The sequence below is a fragment of the Strongylocentrotus purpuratus genome, unplaced genomic scaffold (assembly GCF_000002235.5).
Source record: "Strongylocentrotus purpuratus isolate Spur 01 unplaced genomic scaffold, Spur_5.0 spur5_scaffold_6, whole genome shotgun sequence".
NCBI lineage: Eukaryota > Metazoa > Echinodermata > Echinoidea > Camarodonta > Strongylocentrotidae > Strongylocentrotus > Strongylocentrotus purpuratus.
This window is the reverse complement of record NW_022145612.1, coordinates 44,358,889-44,381,709: the sequence shown is the minus strand read 5'-3', so window position 1 is coordinate 44,381,709 and position 22,821 is coordinate 44,358,889. Positions and strand designations below refer to the sequence as shown.

General features: G+C 34.9%; 1 protein-coding gene across 1 annotated transcript in view; it reads right to left on the bottom strand.

The window, feature by feature from the left end:
* Nucleotides 1-22,821, bottom strand: part of LOC587921 (WASH complex subunit 4) — a 36,402-nt gene extending 13,581 nt beyond the window's left edge. Inside the window, 17 exon segments of the mRNA XM_031000239.1 lie at nt 679-769; nt 1,239-1,346; nt 5,902-6,027; nt 6,483-6,600; nt 7,295-7,458; nt 7,890-8,017; nt 9,084-9,201; nt 9,839-9,959; nt 10,499-10,602; nt 11,328-11,370; nt 11,789-11,871; nt 13,442-13,509; nt 14,894-14,939; nt 15,686-15,751; nt 17,361-17,414; nt 17,907-18,046; nt 22,712-22,821. Coding sequence (XP_030856099.1) covers nt 679-769; nt 1,239-1,346; nt 5,902-6,027; nt 6,483-6,600; nt 7,295-7,458; nt 7,890-8,017; nt 9,084-9,201; nt 9,839-9,959; nt 10,499-10,602; nt 11,328-11,370; nt 11,789-11,871; nt 13,442-13,509; nt 14,894-14,939; nt 15,686-15,751; nt 17,361-17,414; nt 17,907-18,046; nt 22,712-22,769 — 1,636 coding nt within the window. The 5' untranslated portion in view covers nt 22,770-22,821.

Sequence of the window (22,821 nt, the reverse complement as noted above, 5' to 3'; positions counted from 1 at the left end):
AGTATCAATATGACAAACATAAGTGTTTAGTTCTTACAATTAAACACTTACTGGATTTAAACAGTAATAAAGCATCTTTGGAAGAAATCATAATTTTCATTGAAGATGTTTCCTGATCAATGAAGTTGCTTTGATGTGAAATAAACACAGCTTATGCATAATGCAGACAGTATCAAAATGACAAACATCAGTATCAAGTTCTTACAAGTAAACGCTCATTAGGTTTAAACAGTAATAAAGCATCTTTGGAAGAAATCATAATTTTCATTGAAGATATTTCCTGATTAATGAAGTTTCTCAATCTGCAGTGCAAATAAGTTACACTGGTTTAGTTATGTAGGTAACAATACGCACTTTGCTACACAAACAGCAAAACCAGAAACTTTCAAAAATTGTATAATATGGCAGTTTTCTGGGCAAGCATTTTTTTGAAAGTGCACAAAATCGGTGTTATGATTCATTCTGCAGCATGAAAACAAATTGGTAGAAGTCAAACCCAACCCAACGCCCCCCCCCCCCCCCTCCCCCTTTATTGACAAAGCAGGGCCCCGTTTCACAAAACTTGTCATCAGTCACAAATGACAGTTTTTGTCATAACCTACTGAAATCCTTGCTTTTTGTCATTTGTCATTGGAAAAAGCTTTGTGAAACACTCCCCAGTTTTTTTTTTTTACATACATGGTCCGTTGAGGGCGTTCTCCACCAGCACCAAGGCAGAGAGAGCATCCAACCTCTTCTCACTGTACTTCTTGTCTGAGATGATACGTTTCTGGGAACATAAGAATGTATTATAGCCATTAAATATGCACTTGTATGCACTTACAAAAATATTCATATTGCTTCCTTATCACCTCTAATTTATACACAGTCCTTCAGTAAGCTCAGTTCTTGATCATTAAAAAGAAAATATAAATTTGTACAGGATGTTTCTAAAGTTAGAAGTCACTCACTCAAACTATAATTGATACAATAAAGAAATCCAATAGATATAGAGACCATACTAATATCCAGATAGTAACAAAACTACAAGACAGTTTTGAGATGATTGAGATGACGAAACATAACCAATACCTTTTCTATTTATAGGCTATTTAACGTATATCCAGTAACCAGTATCAAAACAGGTGTTTTGAGGAAAGCAATGTAGTTAAAAAACAGCAATTAATTCTGAAAATATATTTTTACGGCAATCTGGTGTGAAAAATTAAATACTGAGATCTGTTTAAAATGATAAATACCTTTGCTGTGTTGACCGAGGCCAAGGCCATGAACTGAAGATGCTGTATGATGTGTGTGACAGACTCAGCTACAAGCATGGTACGACGATGGAAGGTGTGCTCAATGCTCTGCCAAAGAAAACATATATATCATAGTGTGGACAAAACACTAGCAAATAAGAAACAATAACATTATTTAGCTACATCAATTTAAAACTGTACAATGAGAGAGATTTTGTAGCTTCAATGTTTGGACAGCTGGCCTTTTAAACATTTTCCTTCTTACTCATGGTACCACTTTATTAAAGTTGTACCTTCATTACGTTTTTAAGCTGAATAGAGGTGAAGAAATCACTAAACACAGATGTAAATACTGGTGTGTACAATCCCACATACAAATTTAATCAGTTAGTTTCCTTGAAATATTATTCCTTCTGCCTGTTCATATTAATATCACAATGCCTCTGAGAGTTTGATACATCATCAAACTTATTCAACACAAGGGACATTTATTTGTAACAAATTTTCTCACCACAGCATCTTTAACAAAGTTTTATGTAAACACACTCTGATGTACAGTTAACGCAACTTAATTATTTATACCCCTCGTAAATTTGATGTTTTCTGTGTTTTTCGTAATAGAAGAATGAAAGGTGGACTGGCGAATTAGGGCCTTTGCTGAATACTTTAAGATGTAATTTTTAACCCGTTCCTTCCGGGAACCTGGTATACCAGGCTCCCGTGGAGCCTACTCACAGACGGGAACCTGGTATACCAGGTTCCCATAATAGGCAGGTAGACGACGTCTTTACAAGCCTAAAATTGCCTTTCCCTGCCATTAATTCACTAAACTAGTGGATGTGAGGGTTTATCCAAAGTATATGCTATCATTATCCATTACTCCTGTTTTGTTTACTTTAATATTACTCATTATATTTGTACTTTTTCATAAGCATGTCAAGTTTTCTCTCACATGAAATTCGTACAGCAGCGTATTGGAGCTCCGCGATGTCTGTCCCACAGATATTGACTTTCGCTGAGACCTTCCATGCACAGAATACCAATACTGCTGGTATTTCAATTGGGAGCAGCGCAAAGCCAAAGCCTATAACGGCACGCGGCACGCGCGGAACAATGCACTTCACTGCACATGAAAGGAAAATCCAAAGGTCAGCTCAACAAGGTCAGCTTAACAAGCAGTATTATAAGTCTAAAGCAAGATCGCGAGGTTGTACTCGATTTAGTCTCCGAAAACGAGTTTTGATCAGGTGTATGCTGGATTTATCATTATGACATTTTGTATCACCGACCCCCCCCCCCCCCCTCAAAGCTCAGATTTATTATTTAGTTTGTCTCTCTTTTTGTTTGTTTATATTTCCTGGCTAAAGTATGATGTCTGACGTATAGTAACGTCAATATAGCATAATAAACATTTTTGTATAGCAGTTTGATGTAACATAGATTTACATTCAAAAGTTTTACTTTTATAAGTATTGGACAGTAATATTCTTCTCATTTCGACTTTATCAGCCGCTCACTCTCTATAGCGTTCCCTATACTAAGGTATATGTGAGAGGAGATATAAATTATTTGAGAAAGAGGGGGAGATAGAAAGTTATCTCCGATCCCCCCCCCCCCCCCCCCAGCTCTGATTGTTTTTCTTTTGTGTACGCTTTTTTGTTTGTTTGATTATTTCTTTTCGCTAAAGTATAATGTCTGACGTATAACATCAGGGATATGTTATAATAATTAATCTCAAGGAAAGGATGATGCCGGCATGCAAGTAAATGGCGGAATAGTAGACAACATCATGAAAGATGAAGATGGAAAACAACGTAGAAAGAGAGATAGAGAGAGAGAGAGAGACAGCGAGAGGGAGAGAGAGAGAGAGAGAGAGGAGGGTGGGCGGGGGCAGAATAGATAGAAAGTTTGACGTAGTCTGTTCTGTATTTATTATTATGATATTTTTCTCACCGACTACCCCCCCCCCCCCCACAAACCTCAGATGTTTTCTTTAGTTTTTCTCTTTTTTTGTTTGTTTATATCTTTTGGCTAGAGCACAATGTCCGACGGATAATAGTACCGTCAATATAGCATAATAACAATTTGTTTATATCAGTTTGATGCAACAGAGATTTACATTCAAAGTTTTTATTTTGTATAAATATTGTACAGTAATATTCTTCTCATTTTGACATTATCAGCCGCTCGTTTTCTTTTTCGCTCCCTATAATAAATATAAGGTATAATAATGTACATCATCAGGGATAATTTTATGTTATAATAATTAATCTCAAAGAAGGAATGGTGCCGGCATACAAGCAAATGGCGGAACAACATTGGCAGATAGACAGAGAGACAGACGGAGAGAGAGGGAGAAAGTGGAGAGTTTGAGAGAGAGAGAGAGAGATAGAGAGAGGAAAGAGAGAGAGAGAGAGACACACACATAAAGAGTGTGAAAAAGAGAGAAAAAAAGAGATAGAAACAATCATTTCTCATCATCATCTTTTTGTCTCTTACATTTTAGCATATCATATATTCTTGTTCATTCCTTTATCTTGTATGATTGATATTATCTTTGAATGATTGCAAAAACAACAAGACCCCACTCCCCCCAAAACACACACAAAAAAACCAGGGTTATACATGTAGGATCATCAATGCTGTAAGCCAGGTCATTGTCATTCAATTATACCCTTACCTTACTTCCGCTCTTCTATTGTTGGGGTTTATAACCATGACAACAACCTTTACATCCGTCAACGTTCTTTGTTCCTCTTACGTAACTAAGTTGTGGGATCATGGGCCAAAGACAAAGATAAAGCTCTTTTCACATATTCTATATAGGTCCCAAATACTTGCAGACATTTCTGTGTCATTTGTATTTGTACGTACTTTGTCAATTCATACTTACAAACTATAATTGTCAAAATTTGCCAATATAATCATACATATTGATATTATATAGCGCCTTTACATAAAACATGATCAAAGCGCTTTACATTAGTAAATAAAACAGAATAATTATTTTGCTCTCTAGGCAATACTTCCGAACTATTTCGTTTCCCCTATATCATCTTCCGCTCTAGAATCCTATGTTGTTTATATTTATTTATTGTGTATGTGTCCTTGTCTCCCTCTCCATTATTCTTCTGTTTTTGAAAGAAAAAGTTTCATTCTTTCTCTTCTTTCTCTTATAATGTTATCCACCTACTTCTAGATGACCCTTTTGTGGTAAAGTATAATGTCTGATGTATATTATTTCCGTCGATATAATGAACGTTTCATTTTATTTTGATGCAACAGAGACTTACATTCAAAATCAAAACTTTTACTTTCTATAATTTGTGTACAGTGATATTCATTTTGACATTATCAGCCGCTCGTTCTCTATTTTTTTTCCCTAGTATTTAAGATGTATGTTTTCATCATCATGGATATGTTATCATAATTTATCTCAAAGAAGGAATGATGCCGGCATACAAGCAAATGGCGGAACAACATTGACAGATAGAGAGAGAGAGAGATAGAACGTTGGACGTAGTCTGTACTGTATTTATTATTATACTAGTTGTCTATCTGATCAACCCCCCCCCCCCCCCATTCAGAATGTTTCTTTAGTTCTTTAAAACAAATTAAAAAAATTAAACAAAATTCGCTAAAGTATAATGTCCGACCAAGGAGTTATTTCCTTCGTCCGACGTATATTAGTTCTGTCAAAAAAGATTGTGTCATATTATTTTTTGCATAAGAGATGTTTTTATATCCAAACTCTTACTTTTAACAATTCTTATTTATTATGTCGAAACGTGCTTTCGGAAATCGTGGAACAGAAAACAGTATGAGAGAGATAAAGTATAATGAACGGTTTTTATAGAGTGAGAGAGAGAGAGAGAGAGAGAGAGAAAGTTGGGCGCATCGTTATATAGTCTGTACTGTATTTATTAGTATGCTATTTTGGCTCTCCTTTCACCTCCCCTCTCCCCCCCCCCCCCCCCCCCCCCCCCCCCCGTTCTGGATTCTTCTTGAGTTTCATTTGATCATGTTTACATATTTTCGCTACATTATATTGTCAGACGTAAATTATAACAGTCAATTTTGGCTGATAAACTATTTCAATTAAATTTGATGCAACAGAAACTTACATTGAAATAGTTTACTTTTTATATACTGTGTATTTTCTCATAAAATCGAGTATCAAAATAAAAAAAGAGTATAGGAAGAAGGAAAAGAAGAAGAAGAAGGAGGAGGGATAAGAGTGACAAGGAAAAAAATAGATACGGAGGAGAAAAAAGAAGAACAAAATAAGTAGGTAGAAGAGGAAAAAAAGATAACGAAGAAAAAAAACCTACAGTACGGAAGAGCTGAAAGAACTTAGAGCACGGCAGATTGCCAAATGATCTGCGCATGCGCTAAGTTCCTGCTCGTCGAAGCGACTGGCCAGGCTTTAGGTCGCTTCAACGCACACGCATTGTTCCGCGCGCTGAACAGTCGCACGGTATTGTACGGCAGCGAAGGAGTCGAGTTTTCGATTTTTAATCTCGTTTGTGGGGTGGCTATCAGGCTAAATAATTTCGGAAGGAACGGGTTAATATATCACATACTTACAAAATTACAAAACTTGGTGAGGGTATGAATAACTTAGTTGTTAACGGTATGTTCTATTTCAATTTACTCTACACACCTTGAGCATCTCGATGAGTCTGCACAGAGCAAGGACGGCTGTTTTGGTCATGGGTTTGTTCATGTGAGCATGAAGGTTCATCACAGTGTGAACAAGGTTACTGATGTTGTAGGCAAACAGCAACCCCTGCAAGACAGAAACATACAATGTCATGATAAAGGTTGTGTCTACACTACATAAAAGTTCATGGATTTATACTTTCACAACAGTATGGTGTTATCACTCTTCTAAGACATTAGTTGCCAACTGTTGCTTGCTTTGTAATTGTCAATATATCCACAACATTTTTTTTAGAGAGAGGTTGCATATAGCAATATGAACTATCATCCAAAAGAGTTGACAAATTAAACATGACTTTAAATACCATACTACGCTCCTATAACAATTTGCTAAAATCTATATATCAGTCACATATAAAAAACGCATTTTTGGAGTCAGAAGGGTGTTATCCTGGGTAAAAACAATGGGAGTTGAAGCCCTTCTTGCTATAAAATGGGTAACATAATAACAATTTTTTCTTAAGATGTAAAAGCCACTACACACAAAGAAAGTAACATATCTATAATAGATAACTAACTCACATGTATGAAGAGAGTGCACTTGTGCGTGAGGTCCTCTATGACAGTGTTGGCCTGAGTCAGACTCGATTCCATACGAACCATCCAGGAACACACCTGCATGTAGTATACCTGTACCTCCCTGGTGGACAAGTATTTGGGGGAATGTTTGGAAGGTTTAATATATATGTCATGTATTGACAGAGAGGATATCAGTTTTAAAGCTAATTATTATAATTATTTTAGAGACAGTTCATGGATGTGGATTTTGAATGGTGGATCCTTCACTTCATGGGAGTCCTCCTGTGTTTTATCAGTTGTTATACAGTCAAACCTGTCTATAGCGACTGCCCGAGGGAAACACAAAAAGTGGTCTTTGTAGACAGGTGGTCACTTAAGCAGGTTTGACTGTATCTCATATCTCTTCGTCTCTATGTGCCTCTAAAAACTTCAGGAATTATTAACCAGCTACAGCCCTGCTGCCCTGATAAGACAGGAATCAGTTTACTTCATGCCTCTTTCTACATGAAAACATATTTGGAAATGTAATGTAACAATTGATATTTCAAAGAGTAAGTCTTCATGATTTTTTACTATTTTTTTTCTAAATCATCATCAATAATTTAGTGTTGCAGAAAGGAATTGATGAAACCATTGATTGAGCAGGGTGATCAGGTTCTAATTGGAATTTGACCACGCTCATCTGTCAAAATATATTATATTTCAATCTTATTAGTGTTATATGGATGGACTCATCCATAATTGCGAGTTTTATCTGCACTGGATTATTAACAATGCTTCCACAAAATAGGAACATTCAGGATTTTGGAACTTACTTGAGAAGGTTCTGGCTCTTCTGTTGTAAGAACAGACTGGTCTGCTGTAGGACATGATGCTGTGCCTTCCTATCAATCAGTCTAGCTACGTGAGGTGAGAGACTCTTGAGTAAGAACTGGTTGGCTGACCACACAATGTTGGCTGTCAATGTGATGGCTGGAATCTGAAAGAGAATCATCACATGGTTACATTATCGTCAAACCCACATATAAAGGACATTTGTAGGGTAAATGCAGTAACCATCCTGTACAAAACAAGTCCACATCATGAAAGTAACATTACCAGACTAAAATCAACAAATCATAAAGCCCTATCAGGAGGGTAATATAGATATTAGCACTGCTCCATTGCAGAATGAACTCAAAGCTAGCATACAGAATGCATGAGATAGAGGGAAAAGATAAAGTGGAACCCATTTATTCAAATGAACCTTCTGTATGTTGATAGCCAGAAGGATGTGAAGTATATATGTTACTGTCCTTTTAGCTCTCAAGAGACATTATTATAAATGCTTGAACACCATCTGAAGCAACAACAAATATCCACATCTCTCAGTTATACATAAATTGAATACTCTGCAGTATGAAAGCTAACCTTTTTGTAGACATCCCAGAGAGATTTGAAGACCTTTTTGTCGATGACTCTGAAGATCTGATAGTGGAGTACATAGAGACCACATATACCAACATACTTCAGTCTTTGGTCTGTCTCATTCACCTCACCTGTTCAATGAAAGTGGATAAAAGCAATTTACCTTGTGCTCAAATTTGTCATACCTTAATCATGCATGACATATTTTTAACATGGGTTATTTATAAGAGGACAATAATACTCTTCCTCTTTCAACATTGTCTACGGTTTCCAAATTTTCACATCAGCTTGCATGCACCACGTTGGGAACAAGATTTATACAGGGAAGAGTACAAATGTAAGAATACCAACTTCTTGTAAGGGTAATGTAATTTCAAACACATTGTCATCTCCTGGAATAATTAAACATTGGGACAGTTTGGGGATCATTTAGAAGTTTAGGGAGTCACTTTTATCAGGCTACTGCAGGAATTATGAAAAGGTATCCACTAGCTAGAATTGATTCATTTCTTCACTGACAAAAATGTCGTTCATGACCTTTGTCCTGTACTTTGGCAGATGCCCTAGATTCGATACTAATGTTTGCTTCAGTTATGACGGAGAACATGAAATTTTATATTAGCTCAATATATGAACATGTACATAAAATATTGGCAAATGTTTGATCTTAGTCGCTGTAATGTTTTTTTAATCTAATTCAGTTTATGTACATGTAAAAGATGAATTTGATGGAGCAAGTGATTGTCTTTCTATAGCCGCATCATTGAATAATTCAAATAACATAGTGATAAAAAAATTTATTTTTATTTATTTATTACATTTTTGTTGATTCTATTTTTTCAAAAGATCATATAGTAATTTTAAATATATTACGTCAGTAATGACATTGCAAACACCAGTAGATGTTTTATATTAGCTTTCTAGACCTTTTCCCAAGGCCAAATGAATAAATAAATATTTTACATGATGTAGCGGAAACTATTTTTGACATCTTTATCTATATATCAATTTTTTTTAATTTCATAACTTTAAAAGAACACATCCTCAATATTAGCATTTGTTTATGACAGAATACACAAAACCTTCAGTAACCCCAATAAAACATTGTTCTATAAAAACCTTTTGGGATTCAATCCAGGTAATTGCCTAGCTTGTTTTTAAGTAGCATCATAAATGAGTTAAATAGTTGAGACTTACCAATCCTTGGATCAGTGTTGGCAAACATGGTTCTGATATTGTAAGCAAACTCCTCAGCAAAGTAGGTATTTTTTGACACGGTCACTCCACAGTCATCAAAGTTCTGCTCAACACAGTTCTGTTCATGTAATACAAAATAAATAAAAAATTAACCTTTATTCCCCATTCCACTCCTGAATGCATTTGCAGCGTGTTTCTATCTAAAGACATATTTTCATGATTCACTTAAAAGCTGCCCCACTGTATGAAATCAATTTATCTCCTCTTTAGCCTTAATTGTATCTACATTGAGCAAAATAAAATGTTTCTGTATAGCACAATACATATTTGATATTTTATAGATCAATACTAACTCATATCTCTAAGTAAAATATAAATTTGCATGCTTTCCCATCTGTGACACATTTTACAGATGGAAAGGCTTTGTCAAAATAGCATGTTTTAGAACTTGGCTCTGAGGTGACTTTAGGCTTAGATTCCTATCAGGACTTGGAAATTGAGGGTCAATGCCTGACCAACAAGCATCAGTGCAAGACCACTGCTCTACCACTGGCTTTGTCTCTACTACTGAGCTGTCTCATCTCATATTTTGATTCACTTTCTTAACCCACTGGCTAAGCTGGGTAGATTTCCTGTACTAAACATATTGGAAAGTGATAATTCAGTAGTGAACAGGTTAAATTTGATATGAAGTAATAGGAATGGATGTAACAGGGCTGTGATGGGGCTAAGAGGTTTGCCGCTACGATACTGACCTGGAAGATCATGCCATCTAAGAGTTGACCCTGGAGTCCCATGAGAAGCTTCTCAAACGGTCTCAGCTTGGATTCCTCCATCCCAAACCTCTGAGGGTTGTGATGCACTGACTTCAACATCCTGTTATGCGATTCGGAGGATAGTATAAATTAGAATAATAATAATAATAATAATAATTAACCGTTCTTGTATAGCGCATAACACATAGTATTAAAACGCACAAGTGAGATCTATGAATGATGACTTAGTCTTGCAATAACATTTGTTATTGATTCATCTAAACATCATTTTAACTTTGTGAATGTAACTTTTTGTTTCAATACAACTTTGTAAATAAAGAGAAACAAAAATCTGTACCGGTAAAAAAAAAAAGGAAAAATATATGTGAATCAAATTGTATTCAAAAAGTATTTGATTAGTTTTATGAATGTGTACCTGTATTATATTCCAGTTTCTTTTCTTCTTCCTTCGTTTCTCTCTCTCTCTCTATCTCTCTGTCTATCTCTCTCTCTCCCTCTCTCTCTCCCTCTCTCTCTCTCTCCTTCTCTTCTCTCTCTGTCTGTCTGTCTCTCTCTCCTCACATTTCTTTTAATATTTTACTCAACATTACCTTGATCAAATGAAACACTATATGAAAACATAATTCATTTCTATCTCACCTCTTGTAGAGTGTCCAGTGATCCCTGAGTGTTGCTTGATTGGCAACGATCTCATCGAGTGTGATCAAGATACGCAGGAGCTCACCCAGGTACTCATAGGTTGTCTAGAAGAAAGATCAAGTAAGAGCATGGCACAACCAGTGAGATAATTCAATTCAATTTCAATTTCAATTCATTTGTCCAATATTGGAGAAAAAAAATTGCTCACATTTTACAAACATACAAATAATCAAAATAAGTCTACATACATAATACATCATATACTTTGACATAGAAATTTTTCAGAATATTGCTTTACAGAAAGTTTTCTAATGTTATTATAAAACAAAATAAGTGAATTATTTTAAAGGTTCGAGTGAGCGGGATGGGCTGGAAGTTACAGAAATAACATTACAGAAATAAAGAAGAACGTAAAATTCAGGTAGCATTTTTATTGTATTTGCGGATCGAGAAAGAAACAAAGGAATTTAGAAAACGTTGAGTGCGACAGTTCATTGAACGATTTTTTGTTCTACATATTTGCGACCTATTTTCTGTCATTCTTTCTTTCAAACTCATTCATTACAAGTAATTGAAAGCTATCAACTTAATATCATTTTATTCACAATTTTACACAAGTTAAACCCATAATAATCTTGGGTCCAGTCTTTACAGGGATTTAAGAGAGACTTAAGTTGTAATGATATGGCACCTTTGTGGAAGCTGTAAAATTACTTTTCTAGCTTCTCGAGAAGTTGAGCAAATTCAGATGTTTTTAACTCACAAAATTTTCAAGAAACAACATATTACATTTAAAGAAGTTTATTAAAATCAATGGTCTTATACTCACAAGAAAATGAACATGAGTAACATCAATGATCTTTGGTGCAGTCCTGCAAATTAATAATAAAAATTCAATAAAAGAGAAATCAAATGATACTACATTCAGTTACAATATTATATATTCGTCTCACTTGTCTTTTAATGACAAATTTATACTACTGATCATACAAAGTGTAAATTATTCATTACACAGACAGTGTTTCATGCATGACAAAGGGATCATAGAACAATGAATTATTCATGGCATGCATATGACAATGCTGAACAAAGAAGCTTTTAGCTAAGAAATTGTCAAAACTGATTTTGATTATTGATTCTTTTTTTGGTTGTATATCATGATTTCAGTCAGCAATTTTATTTTTTTTAATTAAAAATATATAACATAAATTTACATGGACATTTCCTGCCACCCTTATCACAAAATAGCAGAGTATAGTTCATACGATGACATCTCATTTATTAACTTACTTTGCATTATTGTACAAGGCAGCAAGTTGGTCCACCATGTTCTTGACAACTTCATAGCAACGGTTCACATAGCATGACAACTCCTACATTATTAAATGATAAAAGAAAGAACTTTCATGAGTGATAGGGGCAACACCTGCAGTCATTTCTCTTGAGGAAGCCATCTAATATTGGACATCAACGTATACATAAGTAAACTTCATTATGCAAATTAAGAAATCGTTTTGCAATTTACTAATGCTAGCAGCAATGATAACAACACCAGCTTGATATTTTAAACAAAATGATTTTTTTTTTTGGTAACTCTCATTCAACATTTTCCTAAGCTATTTCCCTTATAAGCTTTTTTATAAGTAGTTTCAAATGAAAACTAATTAACTTACTAAAAATTAATACAAGTAGCAAAATATTAAAACGAAAAAGATTAGCTTATATCATACTGCTGAGCACGTCAAGGGGGAAGGATGAATTATGCCCCTTTATGACTACTTTAAGATCTGCAGCATCTGGAAAGCATGATGTTTAATAACCTTTGAAAATCACTTCCATGCCATAGGAAATCCTGACTGAGAATTTTGAGTGTTCAATAATTTGTTTGGACTAAGCACAGCCAGGTCTTACTTCATGAAGCAAAAGCAATACCCACACTGTGAAATCGTTCCCATGGAACATATTCCATGACCACTTTAACAATGCAAGAAGCACTATAAATCAAAATTTAACATTTTAAAGTTCATTTTATGACAGCTGCTAAAAAAACTTAGTGGCACACTGGGATTAAAGCATTTCCACATGAAGACATGACCTACATGGTTATAAACACATGAGCTCTTCGTTATATGTTATATGCGTGGGTGGGTTATATCGCTTACTCCATACACCTCCATGTCCTTGGGAGTAGACTTAATTTTGTCTTGCAGCCATGAGGCCACGTTTTCAAATGTCAACGCAGTGACACACAGCTTCCTTTATGATATACATGCTGTCACTCAACGCCGACACGTATGTAACCCTGATTGTTTATCTGTATACATGAACTTCAATGTACAAGGCATGTATTACTGGTATTCTGGGCCTGGATAAGCCTAACGATGAAGGTCGACAGTAAACATATCTATACACATGAATGTATGACGGCACATGAGTTTCACATGCATGAAATCATGACCATCTGTCTAAAATGTACATTTCACTCTTCTGACATGTAAGTTTAGAATAGTGATTTTATTTTTCATTTGTATGAAATGCCAAACCACAGTTGCAATGAATGATTTGATAACTAGATAACTCTTATGCATTGCCTGCAAATCATGGATTTTTTTTCATTTTTTTTCTTCTAAGTAATCCATCAAAGAACATATAGGGAAAGATAATTCTACCACCATTATCTACAATGTATACATATTACATACATGTGCACTTAGAAAAACGTCCATAAAAGTTATCTACAAGGGTACACCTTTTTATTTACATAACAATTGGTAAACATGAGCAATCTTAATCCTTACACATCCTTTCATAATGACCATGTCAGAGGTAACATCATTAATGTGACTAGCCCCCCCCCCCCCACCCCTCCCTCCCCCTCCCTCCCCCTCCCTGCCATAAGGAAAGGGTAATTAGGAGCGAGGGTGGAAGTAGCAGTAATCTCACCTGCAAGAAGGGCATGAGACGTCCCATCTGAACCTGTGCCTCTCCTTCTTCCAAACCTGTCTCGGGTTCTGTTCATAAACAATCCAAATGAATAGAGTGTGCATATAAGGAAATCTCTCTTATATATATCTTATTCCATTTTTTCACAGGTAATGTAGGATTGCATTTACAAATTAAAAAACAGCTCAGCAATTTTAAAAAAAAATGTATAGACTCATCTGGACCTACAACATTCATACCATCTGAATAATACTTGAAAATGTAGGAACTTACTAGCAATATATATAAAAGATGCATTGATATTTTGAAATAGTTCGAATGAGTATGAGAGTGAGACAAGTTTAATTTGATCACCTGAATTTGATAACAGCCTTTTTCTGCGACATTGTTTTAATACTTACACATGTTTCTCATTTGAATATAAATGAGGACAATTATTTTCACTCATGTAGCAAAGTTTACCGGTACTCCGGTAGTTTAGCAGTTTGAAATCGGTATACAACAAGGCAGGTTGATTTTACAGTGGGTAAATTTGCAGGGCAGATGACACACTATTCATTTTACAATCCATTCCAAACATATATGGTAAAAATATAGAGCCATTAGGGATTAAATCTCATAGTGTCTCAATCAACATTCTAAAATCTACACAAATTGACCCCTTATACATGTATATATCTCAGTATGACCTCATGACCCCCCCCCCCTTCCCCACACCTGACATGGTGCCAAACGGGGTACATACATGAGTCAAGATTTGCAATCCCCTATGACCACGACTAACATGTGTCATATATCAACTGGGGTTATCTCGAGATTTCAGTACCTTTTCCAAGCCCTCTCATGATTGGCAATTGTCTTTCATCTCCTTGCTAATTAGCACCTCACTGACATAAAGTTTTAGGACATGTTCAATTGACCAGTTACTTAATTCAGCGACATTTCCAGCTATTTCCATGAAACAACCTTAAACACTCCACCAATGAAAAGTAGCATGAACAGTTTTCAAAGATTCCCTTTTCTTACATACATTTGTAACTTCACTTCTGTGACAGAAAATTCTTCTTTTTTTTTTTTTTTTAATGAAAATGTTGAGTTAAAGGTATTTAAAAACACACATTATGAAGTATCTCTGGTGTTTTTTAATAATAATAATACAGACAATTTCCATGCAAAGGGCTGTAACTATGACACTCCAATGTGTCTGAATATGCAGAATATAAATGCAAGTGTTCAAGGACACTGATTCATAAATCAATCTTTTCTGTTTTTATGTACTAAAATATTTTTATTGATGGTTTTACACTACCATAACATTTATTTGAAAAAAGTTAACAGGTGCACTGTAAATGATTTGGGTAAAGATTCACATATATATCTCATACTGTACAAAGATCATCAGTCATAAACTATTATTTTTGAACAAACTAAAACAAATTGATTGACACTCACCTCCTTCTCCATAGAAGATAAGTGCAGGGTAGAATTTATGTTGAGCCTTGAAAAAATGGGTAAAAAAGTATTTGTAAATTATGCTTAAAATGCCCTTACAATAAAGACAAGATGATCGAGCTAGGTACTACAGAATACATGTATTATTCTCCTTCAATGAAGTTGCTTTGTTCCATTGGTAATGCAAACCATCCTTACATATATGGAATTGAACTTAGACATGATATTTAAGGACTTTAAGATAACTAGCTCTTTCTATTTTTTTAGTGTATGCTAATGAAAAAAATACTGATAATACAAACAAAAATTTAAATTTAAACAAATATTGTCAAAATGTTTTTTTTTTTTTTTTTGTCATTTTATATACTAATAACAAAATATCTAATAATCATTATGAACACAATACTAAAAGGCTTACCAAAAGTAGATTTTGCTTATAAAATTTGTCAATGATTTAGAGAAAATCTTTCATTCTAACCAACGAAACAAAGTGTTGCACTGTATGGGGATTATTTAGGTTCAACTTCATCGCATTTCACTATAATTCACAAAAACTTGTTATCAATAACAGTAACAATAACTGCTGTAATCTACTGAAAGCGTGGCATTTGATTGCCGGCTGAGAGCAAATTTGTCATAGAAATTTAAAATTGGTTATTGATAACAAGTTTTATGAAACAGGGTCCTGAAACCAACTGAAGTTGTTGAGGGCCCCTGAACCTTGATAACCCCTATCAAAATGAACAGAAGTCTATTTGCATGATGAGACAGACATCTCTCCTGTAAACCTACCTCATATTTCAGCTGCTCAACCTCACAACAAAGAGATGCAAATACAGTGATGACTTTGTTGAAGATCTGTACATAGACACAAGGATTCAAGAAACAAAGTTCACCAAGAATATAGCAAACTTAACAAAAAAAATCACATGGAAAAATAGATGCATGTAAATATTCTACATCATTACAAAAAGAAGCATGAAACCCTCTTTTATATGACCAGCGATGTGTACTTCATTTTTATCTACGTGTATGCATGCCACTGGAGGGTCAATAGATTGGATGTATGCTTCAAATATTGTCTGATTCTGGATGGCAATGGGTTGAGTCAAACAGTTGAATAACAAGTTCACTTATTTTCAAGCAGCAAATCTGATAACATTTTAGAAATTCAAAAAATAACAACAAAAAAGATTGCAGGATCAAACGTCCAATCTCCATAGATTAGATGCATGCTTCAAATATTGTCTGATTTTGGAGGGCAATGGAACTAGGGGATTCATGATTCATGGGTTGAGTCAAGCAGTTAAATATCAAGTTCACTTATTTTCAAGAAGCACATAAATCTAGCAGTTCAAACAATAAAAAACAAAATGATTGCAGCATCAAATGTCCAATCTCATCTTCCACTTTTTTTTTTTTTTTTTTTTGGTGAAACAATACTGGCCATTTATTCAAATGGTCATACATTCTTTTTCTTTAACATAGACATGTGTGTTGACTCAATTTATATTTGGTGAAAGTTGGTATATGTATTTTCCATTGACTATTGTATCAAACCATCAACCTGGTTGCCATACCAGATACACGCTGTTCAATAATGAGCAACTTAAGTATAGTACTCCTTCATCAACTATCTAATCTTTTTTCATCATTGTCCAGGAAATCGTTGCTTCATTCATGCTCTTTTAATAACGCAACGTATCGTTTAGTCCGCATCGAGGCACAGTCCTCCATTCCATTCCATGCACTTGTTGTATACTTGACATGCAAGGAATAGAAAGAACTTGTGTTTCTTGCATAAACTATCTTATCGTTTTTTTAATGAATGTCCAGGAAATCGTTGCTTCATTCATGCTCTTTTAATACCCAAACAGTGCCAACGTAACGTGTCAATTAGTCGGCATTGAGGCACAGTCCTCCAATCCATTCCTTGCACTTGTTGTCTACTGGACATGCAAGGAATAGAATGGAAATGTGTTTCTTACATAAACTATCTCATCGTTTTTGTTATCGTTTTTTTAATCATTATCCATGAAATTGTTGGTTCATTCATGCACTGTTAACCAAACGGCGCCAACGCAACATTTATCAGCTCCACATAAACTATCTCATGATCATCGTTTTTATAATCATTGTCCAGGAAGTGTTGGTTTGTTCATGCTATTTCAATACCTAAACAGTGCTAACGCAACTTGTTTGATTGCTTGGCATTAAGGCGCAGTCGAGGGGCAGTCCTCCATTCCATTCCATGCATTATTTGTCTATTTGACATGCAAGGAATAGAAAGAGAATGTGTTTCTTATTATTTTTTAATCATTGTCCAGGAAAATGTTGATTTGTTCATGCTTTTACCCCAAAAATGCCAGGGCGCAGTCCTTAGGGCGCGGTCCTCCATTCCATTCCATGCACTTGTCGTCTACTGGACATGCAAGGAATAGAATGGAAATGTGTTTCTTACATATACCTTGTTGTCAGTCTTGATGAGGTCCAGCAATGAAGTCTGTTCACACGGCAAGTACTGTATTAAAGATCAAACATATACACACAAGTTATAGGACTGTTTGGATATTGCATGATAGAATTTTGTCCTTGTCAGCACTCTCATTGATCATATCCTCTTACAATTAAAAGGCTCAGCACTAGATCAAGTTAAACAGTTAAAACCCTTCTAGTCTATTCAAAATATCTGACCTAAATTCATTTTTCTAAAAACCATAAAAATGAAGTGTCTTGAGCCAAGACTGTTTGTTAATCAGCGAACATGCCTTGAGTCACCTGCAATATATCTCTAAGATTTAAAGAATCACAATAATTGTCAATAGCGTTAAATTCTTGACCATTTTAACACAACAAATATAATTTTAACTGATATTAGTAGGGAATATGATACAGTTTAAGACCAGTTTAAGGTCACAATGCTCTTTGAAAAGTAATTGAAACTTATTAAAACATAATGAAACTAAACAAACTGCAGTTTTACCAAGAAATACAGTGTATTGCATGTACTTACTTGTAGTGAGATAGGATCTAGTGTAAAGTCCCACACATCCCCTACGGATTCGTCTAAGGCATCTTCAATTCCTTTCAACTGGGTGGCATACTCTTCAAGAAACTTGCCATACTTCCTGAGCTGCACCTCACCAACAATTTCTGTTCAAAATATAAATTTCAAAAATTTCTTTATCATGATGTTGTCACTCAAAGTGTGTATTGAGTCTTTACAGATGTGTATCAATCAGATATGACTATTTACGTCTGGGGACTGACCTTTAAACGTCACCATCCGAAAGACGTGAGTCAGTTTCGAACCTGCGTCCTCGGCTGAATCAATTTTGTATCTTATATTGTTAGCTGGATTACATACATGTGCACGCCACAATGCCCAAAAGGAAATATCTACACAGGTAAATACTGTCAAATTTTCAATTGAACTTGAAAATATATTCTATCCTGACTTCATTCACCCTCAAAGAGGTGTGATTTCTTTGTAGTATCGTCATTCATATCACTGCTAAAGTGAACAATGATGTCTGTACAAAGAGTTTTACCCAATGGTAATTCAGTGGCATAGAACACTACTAATGCATACGAAAGACATAAAAACATACACAAGTAGGTACTTGTATATAATGGACAAAAAGTATTCTGTTTGTTTCTTCAGGATTGGTCCATAACTACTTCAATTTCAGAATATGAATCAATTCTAATTTGTTTAATTTAAAATAATAATATTCCGCTTTTACATAGCGTTTAATACATCACCGATGTCTCTAAGCACTTTACAGATATATCATTATTATACCTTTTTTTAAAATCTTACACCTAACATCTAACAATTACATGTACATTTTTTGTAATCGCAGACTTGAAAATAAGAGATCACTTGTGTTACTTTATATTTACTGTCATTCAGACAATCAATATATGGGAAGTTCACCCTAATATCAAGTTGGTTTTAATAAAAGCAGAAAAATATGAGAAACAAATAAGAGAAAGTTTAACTACCGTAATATCCAATTAAAGTTATGAATTTTTAAAGTTGTGACATACATGTACATGTATCTTGCGAGCTCCTCCCCAAATTTGCTCTGTACATTTCCTTAGTCATATACACTGTATGGCATTAGTTTCATACAGGTGGTGTAGAAAAACTTGCAAATTATATTTAGGGTGAATGTATAATTGACAAAAGCAAAAAAAAAAGAAGAATTAAAGCTTTTTAGTACAGAGAAAGATAAGTTGAAGAGTTGCCAATTCGTGATTGATTGATTGCACTTTTAAAAATTCATAAATTTCTTAATTTCAATTATTTTTGCTCAAAATTTCACTGATCTATTTCTCTAATTTTTCTGCTCCTATTACAGCCAACTTAACTTAATATCAGGGTTGACTTTCCCTTTAACTCTTTCACCCTTGGATTAGTTAGAATACAAGTACACTGCAGTTCAACACAAAGGTCCCACATATCTCTGCACTCTGACAGACCTGTCTTGTCTGATAGTTTCTGTGTTAACATCAACCGGAGCAGAGCGTTTTGTCACAGGAAGCTACAATTAGGGCGTAGGGACGTGCACAGGGAACAACCTTATGGTGTCTTGTACATGTATGCTCCCTGCTTCGTTTAATATCAATGTACCGTAGTTTGAATGATACATGTGTGCTCACATCCTTGGATGACGAACTCAATATCTCAATAAGACTAATCACTATGTATAGCCTAGTGGTCAAAGTGAAGTTGCACTGAGTCACCAACAAACATATTTACGGCATTTTCTTTTACATGAGGCTTGACTCAAATCACCACATCCAGTTTTAAAAGTAGGTGCAGATTACCACCACATCATATTGCATTAACAAAATGAATCTTCAAAAGAACAAGCACAAATCATCCATGACAAAAACTACATTTATACTAAAATAAAATCCTTGATTGAACTTGTAATATTTGCTAGATAATTCATTTTACATAATTAGGTAAATGTACCAAGATCATCCATGTTTGGAAATGGCAAATGTTCATACAATACTACTTCCATTGAGAAATGTAAAAAACAGAACAAAAAAATCCACAACTGATGAAAATGTACAGGAAGCCCTACACTATTCAGACCCAATAATACAATGCATGCTGGTATCAATTTCTCTTGATGAAGCTATGGTATTAGAATAAGAACTAATGTATAATATAGTAAGTCATCTCCTTTGAAATCAAACAGCCTTGATAATACCTTTTTGTCATTGTTTTATTAGCGTCACTCAAAAAATTGATTTTGATTGAAATATACTGCCCTAAATTAAAGGTCATTTTTTATCCTAACTTTTTAACTAAATTACTCCGTCTCCTGCCATATTTGAAAAAAATTGCAAGCATTCCCTTTTTTAGACATTTGAATTGTTAAACTTTATTTTTTTAAACATAATTTCAAATATTCAATTCTTGATCACACATGTACATAAAATATATCTATCATTCACAAATATACATATAATTTACATTCCTTCCTTTAAACAAGAACTGATCTTGAAGTATGTTCAAAATTTTTAAACCCTGACATTACACAAAAAGATTAGTAATACTTCCAGCATCTTGTTGATCTCATAAGCCTGTATTCTACCAGACAAATTCCATCCAATCTTAAATTTGTAAAAGTCTGTCTAATTTGAGTTTTACTGTAAACCAGTTTGACCAGTGTAAATCCAGAAACTCAACTTTAAACTTTTTTGAAATTGTTCTTCTTTTTACTACAGATCTACAGAGAAAAAACCACATGAGCGAGTGATTGCACAATATAAGATAATGGAGGTTTTTATATTCTTTCCTATAAACAAAAAAAATCAACATTTCAGTGTAAATTTTACAGTACTGCTGATGCATATACATGTATGTTGATATATTTTGCTTGTGACAAAGTAGTATGAAATTATTCCTTTTTTTAATTTGTCTCATTCTGATGCAAGAGTCTTTTACTCAATCTTTCTTTATTCCATCATGTAGTACAAATTTTTCTTCACTCATAATCTCATACACAGTTGATCTAAGACACTGTTAGTTAAAGTAATTTTTTCATTGTGCATGTACAAATGTAGTTGACATTGTTTTTAATTTCAAATTTCAAATTTTTAACTGGTAATATCACTGTGACATACTGCAGGACAACTTTACCATTTGTTCAAACACACAAAAAAATTCTTTTCAGTCGACTTGTAATAATATGTTGTCCATAATATATTTTGAGTAGTGCCCCAAGGGAGAAAATGCTTACACGTACCTGAAGGAGAAAAACTAGTATTAAATGATGTTTTTATACACAACAATGAGAGAGTTGTCCATGCATACATATGAATCACCATTCACTGACCAAATTACCAATTTGAGATTTGCATAGATTATTGGTTATCTCACATTTCAAACACTCTTAATTTTTGTCTTACTGCCTGGTCCTATTTATTTCAAACTTTCACCATTCTGTTTCTCCTATTTTTTCTGCAGTCAAACAAATGAACTCATTACAAAGGATGGACACATATATTTCACATTGGTGGCTGAACCCCCCCCCCCCCCCCCCCCCCACTAAGGATAAACCTCGCGTGAAAAGCATTGAGGACTCAACATTAACAAATTATTTGGGAAATAATAGTAACGGAGGGAGGATTGCAAGTCTCTGACTCTGGACTGGACTGGACTATATCAAATGGATTCATCAACAATGATGGTTGAAGTTTATCTTCAATATAGCATCATTAGTTGAGTATGATCAGACGTACCCTGAAAATTTGCTAAATTCAGCAACAGAATAGAATATAAGGAATTAAATCAGATCAAGCGTAAATGTAATACAATAGAGTGTCTTGTCCATTTTAAGTGAAATGTTAGGTGCGCAGGCATAGCTAGGCTCCCCATCATACAAACGTGATTTGGGTTAGGGTTTGGATTACATTATGGAGTTTAGTCTTGACTTCGGGTCAAGCCTAAGGTTAGCATTAGGATTAAGGGGGAAGTCCATCCTCGACAATTAACTCCAGGAAGCTCCGACGCCGACGCCTTTCAGTGAGTGCACAGGAAAGCGATTTAAACAGCGGATTGGGCGACATTATGTCAAAATATGCAAAGGGAGTAATTCAAATTTTGACTTATTAATACTAGGTTGCTTGACTCCTCTGGGCATCTCGCAGGCCACTTGAAATTATAATTTGAATAAGTCTTCACCATAATGAATCAACAATGCATAAATGAATCGTCAGGGTAGGACGAAGAATCACCCCCTTTTTCCCATCAAAGACTTCTTCAAATTATAATTTCAAGTGGTCTGCGAGATGCCCAGAGGAGTCGGAGCAACCTAGTAAGTCAAAATTGGAAAACTCCCTTTGCATATTTTGAGATAATGTCGCCCAATCCGCTGTTTAAATTGCTTTCCTATGCACCTGATGCACCTGGGCTGATGCACCATCTAAAGCTCCGGAGCTTCCTGGGGCTGGGAGTTACTCGACAATAGGCAATGGAATCAATTTCACAAGATGTCTAGCTAGTAAGACATCTCTGTACTGTAGTTGGCGGATAAGGTTTGACTATCTTGTCGCTGGTTTCGAGAAACGGGCCCCCGGGGAACCACCCCCTTTAATTCAGCCTCAACATCCGAGCCTCCGCATCCATACACAATAACATTTTAGATCTCTCTATGCCTATGCGCTATGCTTACACTTACAGCACGGGCGTCTACGGCCCGTGAAATCGGCTCGTTTTCAACATAGCACACTGAGCACAGAGACGATATTTTTGCCTGTATGCCACAAATATAAAAGGAATGAAATACTCACTCAAAGAACCGTCGTCAAATTTATCGAACTCCCAACCAGATATAGATTCTCCCGTCATTTTAAGCTAAATGTGCAGACTTCAATTCTCAGGCTCTGCAAAAATAGATCAC